Source organism: Bos taurus, chromosome 11 (assembly GCF_002263795.3).
Source record: "Bos taurus isolate L1 Dominette 01449 registration number 42190680 breed Hereford chromosome 11, ARS-UCD2.0, whole genome shotgun sequence".
Lineage (NCBI taxonomy): Eukaryota > Metazoa > Chordata > Mammalia > Artiodactyla > Bovidae > Bos > Bos taurus.
Window position 1 is genome coordinate 69,334,977 of NC_037338.1, and position 14,036 is coordinate 69,349,012.

Here is a 14,036-nt window from a genome sequence, read left to right on the forward strand (position 1 = left end):
AATACTGTACATTGGGAAAAACTGTATAAAGGGGACATGGGGAAATTTTTGTATTATTTCTTAAAATTGCATGTAATTCTACAATTATCTCAAAATAACAAGTCCTTTAGAAAAAAAAAAAAAATCCCTAAACTTGACTGTATAACAAATCCACATAAACACAGAATATTACTTTCTTCCAAAAGGTGGTACACAGATGGGAAACATATATATAAAGAGAAGTTAATTCTAACTTTGTGACTTTAAGTAATTAATCTCTTCACCTGCAATACATAGATCAACAAATACCTTGGCTATATAATGACCCTCTCAAAAGATACCCACATAAGGTATTAATCGTTTGAACCTGTAAACATTACCTAAGCAGAAAAGGAAAAAACAAAACAAAACAAAACACTTTGTAGATATGATTAACTAAATCTTTTAAGATGGAGGGATTATCCTGGAATATCATGCCTGTAAGTCCCTTCAGTCATGTCTGACTCTTTGCAAACGCATGGACTGTAGCCTGCCAGTCTACAGTCCACAGACTGTAAAAAAATGGAAATGGCTTTAGTACTTAAGTGGAATTTAGTAAGTTATTCTGTAGTTTTTGAGTACATCACATATAAAATAAATGAACAACTTAAAAGAATTTATGTAAACCTACCAAATCCAGGAACACTTTTGAGACTGGCTTTCAGACAAATTTTCTGTAATCTGAGGTAGCTGTATCTCATCAGACAATTCCATAGGAACATCCAGTCCATTCTTGTCCGATGATTCATGATAATGACACTCCTTTCTCCAGGAACAAATGCATCACCTGTTATAACCACTTTCACACCAAGCATCGTCTCCAGCAATGCCTACAGAAAAAACCACATAGATATTTAACAATTTAAAGTTATGATTTCCCATAGGTAAAAGTTTATCATGTCCTATAAATAAATCTGATTTCTAATAAGTCAAAAGCATATTTCCCCCCATTATTCTTGCTTCTATAATAAATTAATCTGGAACAAAGTACTGTCTGTATTTTCAGTTCTATTAATTTAAGCTTCTAGCAGTTCCTTAACTTAAAAATGCTAACTTTCAATGAAATATTCAAGATAGATTATTAAGATGCAAAGTGCAAAAGTCATACAACAAGATCTCCACTGTGTAATTTTTTTAAGTCTACAGATATATAAGATTATTACATTTTTAAATAAAAGAACAGTCAAGAAATGTAATGCTGGATATATGACTGAGGGAACAGCCAAAATTTTCATTTTATACCTCTTTGTACTATGGTTTCTTTTAAACAAACACATATATCTGTTTATTTTTTAAATATATAAGCAGTGTATGTTTACTAAAGTACTTCAGCCACAGTGCTTGACACATAGGAGATGCTCAAATATTTGCTGAATTTATTTAATTAACTTTACTGATGGAGAGACATTAAATTATATATGAAATATTTAGAATAAATTATAGACTGAGGTTCTTGAAAGAACAGTAACAGATATTAAGAAGCCCTGATTACTGACTGCAATGCCAATTTAAATTTCTGAATAATTTCCAAGTAATAAACTTAGGGAAAGAAAACTGGTCCATGGCAGATAAAAGAAAATAAAAAGTTCTCTTTGGCAATGTTAAAAAAACTTTGATCAAAATGTAGCAAATAAGCCAACTGTGGTATAGTCATACAATGGGATATAATACAACAGTGAAAATAAATGAACTATTGGCATCAGTAGCAACATGGACAACATACGAGCATAATGTTGAGAAACAAAACAAGAACATAATAATTGTCCATATGTAAAACTTTCTAAAACAGTAACTACGATATTCTAGGGGTAAACATGCTTGCGTGCTCAGTTCATGCTCAGTTGTGTCCAACTCTTTGCGACCCCATGGACCGCAGCCCACCGGGCTCCTCTGTCCCTGGGATTTTCCAGGCAAGATACTGGAGTGTGCTGTCATTTCCTTTTCTAGGGGATCTTCCTGACCCAGGGATTGAACCTGTGTCTCCTGCAATGGTAGGCAGATTCTTTACCACTGAGCCACCAGGGAAGCCCAGGGGTAAATACAGAGGTGGCAAAATTAAAAAGAAGAGCAACAAAATAACTAAAAGTCAGGATATTCCTTCTGTTGAAAAGGGTTTTGTGACTGAGAAGTTAGGTGGTTTGCTGACAATTTTCTATTTCCTTACCTGGTTGATATTTATACTTCAATAAAATTATTAAAGTGCTTTCATGTTTTATTAATTTTTCATTATATTTCCAAAAAGAGCTTTTTTAAAAACATACAAAAGAACAACAGGACTTCAAATAGGCCCAAGAAAAAAAAAAGGTTAAAAGGAATACAAGCTAAAAAATAAAAGATTAGATACGTTTGTTATTATATCCACAGAGTCAGAGTGTTAAGATGTAAAACATGATCATTTAGGCTAAAGTAGCTAAAAAATGCCTGTGTTTTTTTGTTAAATTTTCTAAAGCGTCCATAACCACTCAAATAATTATAACCCCCTCCCCCCAAAGTTTGGAAAGCTAAATTCCAATGTAGAAGAGACTTCAGGATGGAGAAAATCAGGGAGGAGTCCTCTAGACTTGGACCCACAGCAAGAAATATCCATTTTCCACTTACAGGCGTAAAGGGCTGTCAACTACCAAAATGAAATCACTGAATTATATGTCTTGGCCCAGGTGATGTGTATGAAGTCACCATCCAAGGTTAATTTGGATTGGCTCCACTCTGCACTCCAAATATGATATATAATTTTCAGAGTGTGCAAATAACTAAAATACAGGAACACTTCCTTTAAGAGTCAAAAGAGGAAGCTGACTACTAATTGTGTACTATACTATGTGTGTGTGAATGCTCACTCAGTCATGTCCAACTCTTTGGGAACCCCATGGAGAATCCACGTTTTTCACATTGGCAGGCGGATTCTTTACTGCTGCACCACCTGGGACAGCCCATGTTGTACTATAGAAAAGGGATGAAAATCTTAAGCCTATAAATCCCAAACATCAACTCTAGCCTTACATGTGAAATTTCCAATATGTGTTTCCTATGGACCCCAAAACAATCTTTAGCTTTTCATTATAGTAAATGTCAAAAGTAAAAAATCCCAGACTGTTTGTTGAGGAGCATATCATAAAGTATTCTCTTTCCTGCCATCCAGCACTCTATCAGAATGTGCTTGAGAGTTATAATATATAACCTTCTGGACAACCTAGAGCTCTAGTTCACATTAATCATTTTTAATGCCAGGAAAGACATATCTAGTCAACATTATTTACAGCTCCTGCAAAAGCAGACTAACAAATACACTACACAAAGTTCTAATGCTTATAAAGAATTCCAGAATTCAAATAATACAGATCAAAAACTGTTTAAAAAAAGCCATTATTCTTATATTTATTCTCTTTCTAGTATAGAAGATAAGTTTCAGCAGTAAGAAATGAATCTTATAAAATTTTATAATGCTTTATGTCTGAATCAAGAGTGGTAATAATTCTTAGGACTTTTATTTACTTGATCAAAGATCTCACCTAGAATTAGAAATATATGAGGAATTTCTGAGAATCTTTTATATACCACTGTTTACTACCTCCAAGTGTTCCACTGTGTACGAAAACAAAAATAAGGGGTTACCCTCATGATCAAAGAGAATCAGTTTTGCCATGATGCCTGCGCTCCTATTTATCATTCCAGTGGATCTTTACTTAGTCTGATGTAAGAAAGATCTGTGACATTCCTCATCTCCAAGTCTGCCTTGGCTCTGTAGACCCAGGTCCTCAAATCCTTAGGTATTGAAGGATGCACAATCTGAAGTCACTCAAAGACCGAGACCCTCTTTTTTAAGAGCAGCAGTCTAGACAGAAATTATATTCAGTCATCTATGTTTGTTGAACACCTGTTGTGTTCTAGAACGGGAGTGGAATCAGCAAGCTGTGGGAAGAGATGTGTCCTAGATGGCGAGTTAGAAAATGACCACTAAATTCCTAGGACATGATTTATGGTGAAAGGACAGAACTCCAAGTAGTTCTCATAATCTTGGTAATTAATTGGCTAACAATCAGACAGTTGGAAAGACTCAGAATTTTGAGAAGCAAAAATTTCTCTGGGCACAAACAAAGTTTGACCTGACAGTATTGATTATGTTGAATAGAACCATCCAAAAATGAAATGAACAAAGACATGTACTTCTCATTACGAAAACGTTTCAAAGGAGAATGAATGGCTACTTTGCAGACTACAGGTACTTTGCAGACTTTGGGAAAGGATTCTTGGACACACAGGTAAGTTAGACTAGGTGACCTCTAATTCTAATTAATTCTCATCTAATTCTAAAATTCTAGACGATTTTACTGTGGAACCTCATTTAACAGAAAATGTACCAATTAAAAATAGTAAGATAAGAAAAATCTTGCCAATGAAATCATTTTAATGCACAAGCGAAACTTACAAAAGATTATACAAAAGAATAATTTTTGATTATTTCTATGAAGCAATAATTAGTCTAAATGCATTTACCCTAATTTATTTTTAGTGAAAAATGACTTTTAACTGTTTAAGAGTATTTCAAATAAAGTACACCTATAGAGGAGACAAAACTAAAATTCCTTCTGAATAAAAAGTGATCTATTGTACTATTTGCTTCAAAGTAGAAATTCCATTAGCACTTTGCAAAAGTACGAAATAAAAAATCATAGACACCATGACAGTTTTTCTTCATTTCTTTTTAATAGAGATGTTCACTTTCTCAAAATCAGAACATGATTTTCTGTAACCTAGCTACAAGGGATTCAACTTCTATAGATTTCTAACTGAAAGACTCTGCTCGATATACCATTACCATCGAGCAAGTCAGTGAGTGAAACAGTTGGGTAACAGAAGTTTTTACAAATATATACCAATTTGACACTACAATGGTGGTTGAATCTTGCCTCTATGATAAGTTCTCAAGACAGGTAATAAGGCAACAGTCAGGAATAGCTGAAATCACCCTTGAAAATCTCAAACAAAAGTACTTACAAGAGACTAGCACACATCAGTAAGTACAGCTTAGCCAGTTTTTCTAAATGTTGGACCAGATTTCTCCAACCCACCATCAGATGAAATTATTGATTTGCATGCGGTTTTAAACACATGAAGCATATTTAGCACCAGACCACTCAGATTTCAAACATTCATTCTTATCTCTCCCCTCATCCATTCTAGGGCACAGAATTGAAGTTGTCAAAGGTAAATAGATATGACATAATTCTGCTCTATTGGAGAAGGAAATGGCAACCCACTCCAGTGTTCTTGCCTGGAGAATCCCAGGGACGGGGGAGCCTGGTGGGCTGCCGTCTATGGGGTCGCAGAGTCGGACACGACTGAAGCAACTTAGCAGCAGCAGCAGCAGCAATTCTGCTGTAATTGATTGCTATTGGTTGTAATAGCAGTAGTAGCAGCTATGGCAAAATCTGTCCATTAATTTGTCCAATAAAATCCAGCATTTCTTCCAAAGTAATAGATTTTAATTGTGTACGTGGCCATCCAGAAAACAAAACACTACATTTCCAACACTTTCCAGATTCTGTAAGAGCTTTTAGCTGTTCTTACCTATGCAGTGAGCAAGAGGTATTATATATAACTTGTAATTCACTGGTATAAATGAAAAGCTATTGCTCTGGCCTTCCTTCCCTCCTCACTTCCTGCTGAGTAGGGCAAAGAAGGGGTAGTGAACAGTCTTAACCATACAGAAGAAGATGCTATGCCAGGCTGGGTGGAAGGAATCTGAGTCCTTGCATAACAGCAGGGAGCAGAGCTAACCTGACAACCAGGACTTGAAGGTAAAGGTTTTGCCTTATTCAAGCCACTCCAAATTCTCCTTGATAATGCAGTTTAGCCTACCCCCTAAAGCTGGTAAAGCAGAAAACATTTACTGCTTACTTTGCAAAGTCTACATTCAGTATCTCATCTAGTCATCACAATAACACTCTGTGGTAGGTGGTATTAACTTTCCTTAACTGATGAAGCAAGAGAAATTTAGAGACGCCAAGTAGCCAAGTTCAAATTACTAGAAAGTGGGAAGGCCAATAGTGAAACCAAATGTCTGTCTCTAATATCTGAATAAGCACTCTGCCTACACTGGCTCTCCAAAGAAATTAGATTGATTAGACACTGAGAAGCATAACAGTTATAATGAGTTACCGATGTAGTAACCTATGGAAATCTTTGAACTCTTAAGGTTTTGGTAGAGAGATTCAGCCAAAAACACGTGATTTACAATCAAAAGATCATACACTATGGAAAATTTATGACATTAAAGAAAATGAAGTATAGTGGCAACATATGACATTAAAAAAAAGTTATTTACCTCTAAATGTTTGCTTTAGACTCAATAAGGAATCACAGGCCTTAAATGACACATTAAATTAGATGGACTCAACTGATATTTCTTGAACATTCCATCCAAAAATAGCAGAATATACATTCTTCTTAAGTACACATGGAATATTCTACAGGACTGACCACATGCTGGGCCACAGTGAGCCTCAGTAAATTTAAGAAAACCAAAATCATATTAAGCATCTTTTCCAACCACAACACTATAAGAATAGAAATCAACTACAAGGAAAAAAAAAATGTAAAAAACACAAACATGTAGAGACCTAACAGTATGCTAACTCAACAACAAATGGATTACGGAAGAAATCAAAGAGCAAATCAAAAATACTGACAAATGAAAAAAGCTGCTGCTGCTAAGTCACTTCAGTCATGTCCGACTCTGTGCAACCCCAGAGATGGCAGCCCACCAGGCTCCCCCGTCCCTGGGATTCTCCAGGCAAGAACACTGGAGTGGGTTGCCATTTCCTTCTCCAATGCATGAAAGTGAAAAGTGAAAGTGAAGTCGCTCAGTCGTGTCCGACTCTTAGCAGCCCCATGGACTGCAGCCCACCAGGCTCCTCCGTCCATGGGATTTTCCAGGCAAGAGTACTGGAGTGGGGTGCCACTGCCTTCTCCGAATGAAAAAAGCATGATGATCTAAAACCTATGGGATGCAGCAAAAGCAGTTTTAAGAGCGAAGTTTACAGCAGTACAATCTCACCTCAGGAAAGAAAAAAATGCCAACAACCTAATGTTACACCTAAAGCAACTAGAGAAAGAAGAACAAAGAAAACCCAAATCAGTAGAAGGAAAGAAATCATAAAGATCAGAGCAAAAATAAATGAAATAGAGATGAAGAAAACAATAGATCAATGAAACTAAAAACTGGTTCTTTGAAAAGATAAACAAAAGTGATAAACCTTTAGCCAGTCTCATGAGGAAGAACGGGGGAGAGAATTCAAACTACTAAAATCAAAAATGAAAAAGAAGTTACAGTAGACACCACAGAAATCAAAGCATCATAAGAGACTGCTATATGCAATTATATGCCAATAAAATGGACAACCTGGAAGAAATGGACAAATTCTTAGAAAGGAACCATCTCCCAAAACTGAAACAGTAAGAAATAGAAAATAGGGACTGACCAATCACAAGGAATGAAACAATGCCATCTGCAACAACAGAGATGGACCTGGAAATTATCATACTAAGTGAAGTCAGTCAAATATCGTATGATATTGCTTATATGCAGAATCTTAAAAAAAAAAAGATACAAATGAACTTATCCAGAAACACACTCACAAACTAGAAAACAAACTTGTCATTACTAAAGGGGGAAGTTGAGGGGATGGATAAACTGGGAGTTTTGGATCGACAGTTACAAACTACTATATTTTAAACAGATAGCCAACAAGGACCCACTGTATAGCAGAGAATGCTGTTCAATATTCTGTAATCACTTAAATGCGAAAAAAATTTGAAAAAGGATACATGTATATATAATAAATAAATAAGACAAACATGAGAAATAAAAACTAAAATGCAATATAAAACTAACAATGTAAAAATTCTTCAGTCTGCATCTTTAGATTTGTGCATTTTACTAAAGCACACCTCACTAAAGGAAAATTCATGAGGAATATGGAAGATATTCTATTAAATAGATATTCTGTTTAAATAGATAAAATATTATATTTTAAACACATTAATTATTTCATTTCCTAGCATTTAAAGATGAAAATACAAAAACTAATGTGCCTCTTACGTAATAGGAATATGTTTCTCATAATATTTGACTAAATCTGACTCACAAAATACAAATCAATAGGATAGGCTACTTTGGTACGACCCCTTTCTCTGCTGTGTGTGTAACTTACCACAGGTAGCGTGAGCCAGGTTGCCACAATCCGGTTGTTGATCCAGCGATACCAAGATGGGCTTATAAACATTAAAGGTAAAAAGGGACCCAGCATGAAAATGCTTCCAAAAAAGCTTCCCCAAAACAGAGTGAGTATAAAGTATATCCCTCTCCATGACACCATGATTCTGAAAGACACACACAAAAAAATCAATATATTTTATTACTACAACTGCCCAAATTCAATTTCAGAATGATACATTTAATGATTTTTAATTATAGGGCTACAGAATAGGTTCTGATAAAGAATCTGAGTTTGAATGCCCTCTTACATGTCCTACAGCTCTAACAAGTTGTCAGTACATTAGAAATGGATGCACTCCAGAAAAACAGACCTATGGATCAATGGATGAAGAGCAGAAATAAACCCACACACCTACGGCCAATTAATCTTTGACAGGAATTCTCTAGTGCTCCAGTGGTTAGAACTCTGTACCTCTACTGCAGGGGACACAGGTTGGATCCCTAGCTGGAGAACTAAGATCCCGCATGGTGTGTGGTGCCTTCGACAAAGGAGGCAAGGATATATATATAATGGAGAAAAGCTAGTCTCTTTAGCAAGTGGTATTGTGAAAACTAGACAGCCACATGTTAATTGATGAATTTAGAACATACCCTCAACACCATACAAAAATAAACTCAAAATAACTTACATATTAAGACACGAGACTATAAAACTCCTAAAAGAGAACACAGGCAATACATTCTATGACTTAGCAATGTTTTCTTAGGTCAATCAATCTCCCACGGCAAAAGCAAAATTAAATAGGAACCAATAAAACTCACAAGTTTTTGCACTACAAAGGAAAGCATAAACAAAATGAAAAAAACCTATGAAATGGGAGAAAATATTTGCCAATAATGTGACCGACAAGGCCTTCATTACCAAATTGTACAGACAGCTCATACAACTCAGTAACAAAAACACAACCCAATTTAAAAAATGGGCTGAAGACTTAAATAAACATTTCTCCAAAGACGACATACAGATGCTCAAAAGGCACATGAAAAGATACTCAACACTGCTAATTATTAGAGAAACACAAATCAAAACTACAATGAGGTACCACCTCACATCAGTCAGAATGGCCATCATCAAAACATCTACAAGTAACAAATGCTGGAGAGGGTATAGAGGAAAGGGAACCTTCCTACAGAGTTGGTGGGAATGTAAACTGGTGCAGGTATTATAGAAAACAACATGAAGCCCCCCTGCACCCTTTTCTGTCAGGTCACACTGCTCAGTATATGGGATCTAAGTGCCCAACCAAAGATCAAACCTGTGTCCCCTGCATTGCGAGCAGAGAGTCTTAACTACTGGACCACCGAGGAAGTCCCTGGCAGTTCCTTAAAAAACAAAAGCACTACCATATGATCCAGCAATCCCACTCCTGGGCATATATCTATCCATAATCCAAAAAGACACTATCAGTGGCTATTTGCAATAGCCAAGACATGGAAGCAACTTAATTGTCCCCTGACAGATAAAAGATGCGGTATATACACACAGTGGACTACTACTTGGCTCTAAAAAAATGAAAAGGCCATTTGCAGCAAAATGGATGCAACCAGAGATTATAAAAAAAAAAAGAGAGAAAGACAAACACTGGTAAGCTATCACTTGTATATGGGATCTAAAATATGAGACAAATGAACTTATGAAACAGAAACAGACTTAAGTCATAGAAAACAAGCATGGTTACCAAAGGGGAAGGAGGGAAACGGTAGGAGTTTGAGATGAGCAGTCCCACAAGGTAAACAACAGAGTCCAGTGGATCCTTGACCAACGGAGCTATCAGGGAAGACCAACTGTATAGCACAGGGAATTACATTCTCTATCCTGTTTATATTCTATATAAGCCATAATGGAAAAGACTATGGAAAAATGTGTATGTGTGTATATATACATGTGTGTATATGTATAACTGAATCACTTTGCTGTACAGCAGAAACTACAACATTGTGTATCAACTATACTTTGATTAAAAAAGGAAATAGATACGCTTAAAGAGTAAATGTCTGACTGCCACCCCCACCCCCACCCCCCCCAAAAAAGCTGTTTTAAAAGTCTTGGGTTTTTTTTTTTCCTGGCTATTAGTCTTAAAACAAAACTATATATTTTCTTTTCCAAGACGTTATCCAACACAAAATCTTAAAATATTCCACAGTTTTTTTTTTTTCTTAATCCCTTACTATAAAAAGTAGACTTAAAAAAAAAAAAATAAAAAAAAAATAAAAAGTAGACTTAATGGACTAAGAACTGCAGAACAGCTTCCTAAGGGTGACTGTGCTTAAAAGTGATAGCAATTTTACAGAGTGCACTAAATTTTTTTTAGTCTAGAAATATTAATTCTTTACATGAGAACCTAAAAGTAATATCTTTGGGCAATTGGTCTTTATGAGCTGAAAGGTTAGGTAGAAGTCAGATTCCTCAATCACTTGCCTCAATTATTTGCCAGAGGATTACTTTTGAGGGTCCTCATAACCAGATGAATATAATATTGATGTTTTAAAATGAAGTGTTGCAAGCACAGTCTAAAATGAATAATTAAATGTTTGATTTTACAACCTAAACTCTGTTGAGCAAAAATATGGTTTGCTTCAGGATAATAAAACTGTTGGAAACATTAAAACCATGAAAACAATAATGGCCTTAAAAATCTATACACTGAAAAAAGCATTTCAGCAATCAAGACCTTTGAATATTTGAAAAGAACTGCAACAAGAAAAAAAAAATTTTCAAATGTCATGGTGCTTTAAAAAATGACAGACAAAACAAGTCAAATCCCTTAACGCAGAATCAAGTTTATCTGTATATTTGGTATATTTTAAAAATCCCTACCAATACCTGACAGTGTGATACACAAAATCCTTCAAAGTACAAATAGAACAAATATCTGCTGAGAATTGGCTTTCTGCTCAATTCCAGATCGGAACTTCTAAGAACAAGGCTGAGGGAATGAGGGCAGAGAAAAAGAACACTGGAAAATAGCAGCCAAACACTTGCTCACACAGGGCCCAGGATGCTCTGTAAAGTTCTACACACCCTTGGTTTTGCTTTCACTGAGGCTCAGCTCCTCCTCTTTGCATTAACCATAGGCTGCTTCTCTCTAGTCTAACTTAAAGCATTTAAAACTAATAGTATCCATAAAAATGAGCTTCTAAATTCAGTATTTTCAACCGCTACTTCCTTTCATAGCCCCTGTCCCAAATATATCACTGCAATGTTGCTACTTGATTTGAAAAGTCTCTTGTAACTACTTTTTAATCTGTTTCTGCCATTAGCTAGCTAGCTTCTGTTTAGACACTCACCCCTAAACTCCCTGAAGGGCTGTACTTCCCATTACATCCACACGTCCACATCAAAGGATCTGACATGCTTCTTTTTCACTTACTGAATTATTTTTCATTTGATGTCATAAAAAGGAAAAAAAAATCATTAAAAGAGCTTAGATATCATCTAAGAGAATCTTCTCAATTTATAGTGATGAAGTTGAGAACCAGAAAAGTTAAGAGATGTGTCAATATGAATATTAGTCAGACCAAGTCTAACCTAAATTTACTTTTCCATTCTACTCCTAATCTCTACTTCTTCCCTAACCTCTCCATCATTTGTTCAATGATTTGATAAACATGCAACGAGATTCCTACAGTGTGTCAGGCACTGTGTCAGTCATTTGGGGATACAACAGTGAACACCACAGATAAACCAAGCTCTCACAAATTGAACAGTCTTTCCAACCCCTCCTTATGATACCTGCATTTAATCAAGCCCTATTTTATCTCTTTTTCCAAGTCTCAAGGCTTTGCTAGAAAACTTGGTTAAGAATTATGCTAGCTACACAGCTATTTAAAGCAACTAAATTTGGGGTTTTTTTTCTTTTTTGGCAAAACCAAGTGCTGGTAAGGATGCAGAGCAATCAAAACTCACATTGCAGGTGGGAATGCAAAATGGCATGAGAAGCTATTTTCCACTTTGGAAAATAGCTTCTTAGTTTCTTAAAATATTAAATGTATATTTACCATATAGCCCAGCAATCCCACTACTGAATATACAGGACAGACTGAAAACTCATACTGATACACAAACCTGTACACAGTTTTTTATAGCAGCATTCTTCATAACTACAGAAGACCAGACACAACCCTGGATAGAGGAGCCTGGTAGGCTGCAGTCCATGGGGTCGCAAAGAGTCGGACATGACTAGAGCGACTTCACTTTCCCTTTTCACTTTCATGCACTGGAGAAGGAAACGGCAACCCACTCCAGTGTTCTTGCCTGGGGAATCCCAGGGACTGTGGAGCCTGGTGGGCTGCCGTCTATGGGGTCACACAGAGTCGGACACGACTGAAGCAACTTAGCAGCAGCAGCAGACACAACCCTCATGTCAGCCTGGGAGTATGTGGATGCACACACTTAATACATCCATAGAAAAGAACATTACTCAGCAATGATAAGACTGATACATGCAACATCTGGGGTTAACCTCAAATGCATTATGTTGAATGATGGAAGCCAGGCTCAAAAGGAATGATTTGTTTTTAACTATATGATTTCGTTTATAGGACACTCTGGAAAAGGCAAAACTATAAGCAAGGAAAGATCAATGGTGGTCAAAGGTCAGGAATAGGGAGTGAGTTTATGAAGGCACAGCACAAGGGAATTTTTAGGGGTTGAGGAAACTGTTCTATTTCCTGATTGCAGTGATGATTACAAGACTACACAAGCTCACAGAACATATTTTAATATTGATCTTTATTGTATGTAGAGTAAGAACTAAGTTAAAAAGAATAAGAACTAAGTTAAAAGGAATGTGCTATGTGAGATAAAATCTGATAGAATATTCATTAACCTTTTATGATCTGGAGAATTCTATATGTTTGGATTATTTCAATTGTAATCATATCTGAATTATGCCAAGCTTTTAGAATATGCCAGGCATTGTTTCATGTACTTCAAATGTGTGAACCTATTTAATATAGTGATCCCATGGTATAGATATTTTCATTACCCCACACTTTATATGTGTATACTGAGGCACAGAGTGGTTAAATAACATGCTCAAGATTATACAACTAGTAAGTGGCGGAGACGGGATTTGAATCTGGGTAATTTGGAGTCAGAGTCCATGCTCAGCCTAATAAACACTTTGCTCTTTTCAAGCAGATACTGCTTTTGTAATTAAACACACACACTTTATTCTGTATATAAAATCAAGATGTCACAAATCTAAACCAAATTTAGATTTAAACTCAATGGACATGAGTTTGAGTAAACTCCGGGAGTTGGTGATGGACAGGGAGGCCTAGTGTGCTGCAGTCCATGGGGTCGCAAAGAGTCTGACACAACCAAGCAACTTTCACTTTCACTTACAAAGACTTTGCTATAAAACTTGATAATGCCCAATGTGTCCTGAAAAAGGCAGTTTATAAAACATTCTCATCCAATTCAAATACTTCAAAACAAGATATTAATTATATCAGTGGTTATTTACAGGTGAAGAAATATGGGACTTTGTTCTCTTAATGAAAAGTCCCTAACACTTTATACTGAGAGAGGATCTATTACCAGGGGCATGCCTGCAAAATGTAGTGGAGAATTCAGAACAGGGACCAGTAGGATTGAAAGGCCAAAAAGTAAATACTGGGTATTTAAAGTAAAATGAAGAGTCAGGCATATTGTTTAAGCCTTTGTCTTCTCTGGAGAAGATAAAACAAGAGTTTCTGGGCTGGAGGATACACAGCTGAGGGCAGTCACTGCTCT

General features: G+C 36.0%; 1 protein-coding gene across 3 annotated transcripts in view; it reads right to left on the reverse strand.

The window, feature by feature from the left end:
• The window catches only part of LCLAT1 (lysocardiolipin acyltransferase 1), a 201,650-nt gene that overhangs the window by 112,364 nt on the left and 75,250 nt on the right, over positions 1-14,036 (reverse strand). For 2 of the 3 annotated variants that reach the window (XM_002691445.6, XM_010810157.4), the window contains 2 exons: positions 8,232-8,400; positions 650-848 (listed from right to left, as the gene is read on the reverse strand). In XM_002691445.6, coding sequence (XP_002691491.2) covers positions 650-848; positions 8,232-8,396 — 364 coding nt within the window. In that variant the 5' untranslated portion in view covers positions 8,397-8,400. The remainder of the gene's footprint in view (positions 1-649; positions 849-8,231; positions 8,401-14,036) is intronic. The other variant, XM_005212908.5, reaches the window with a different exon arrangement.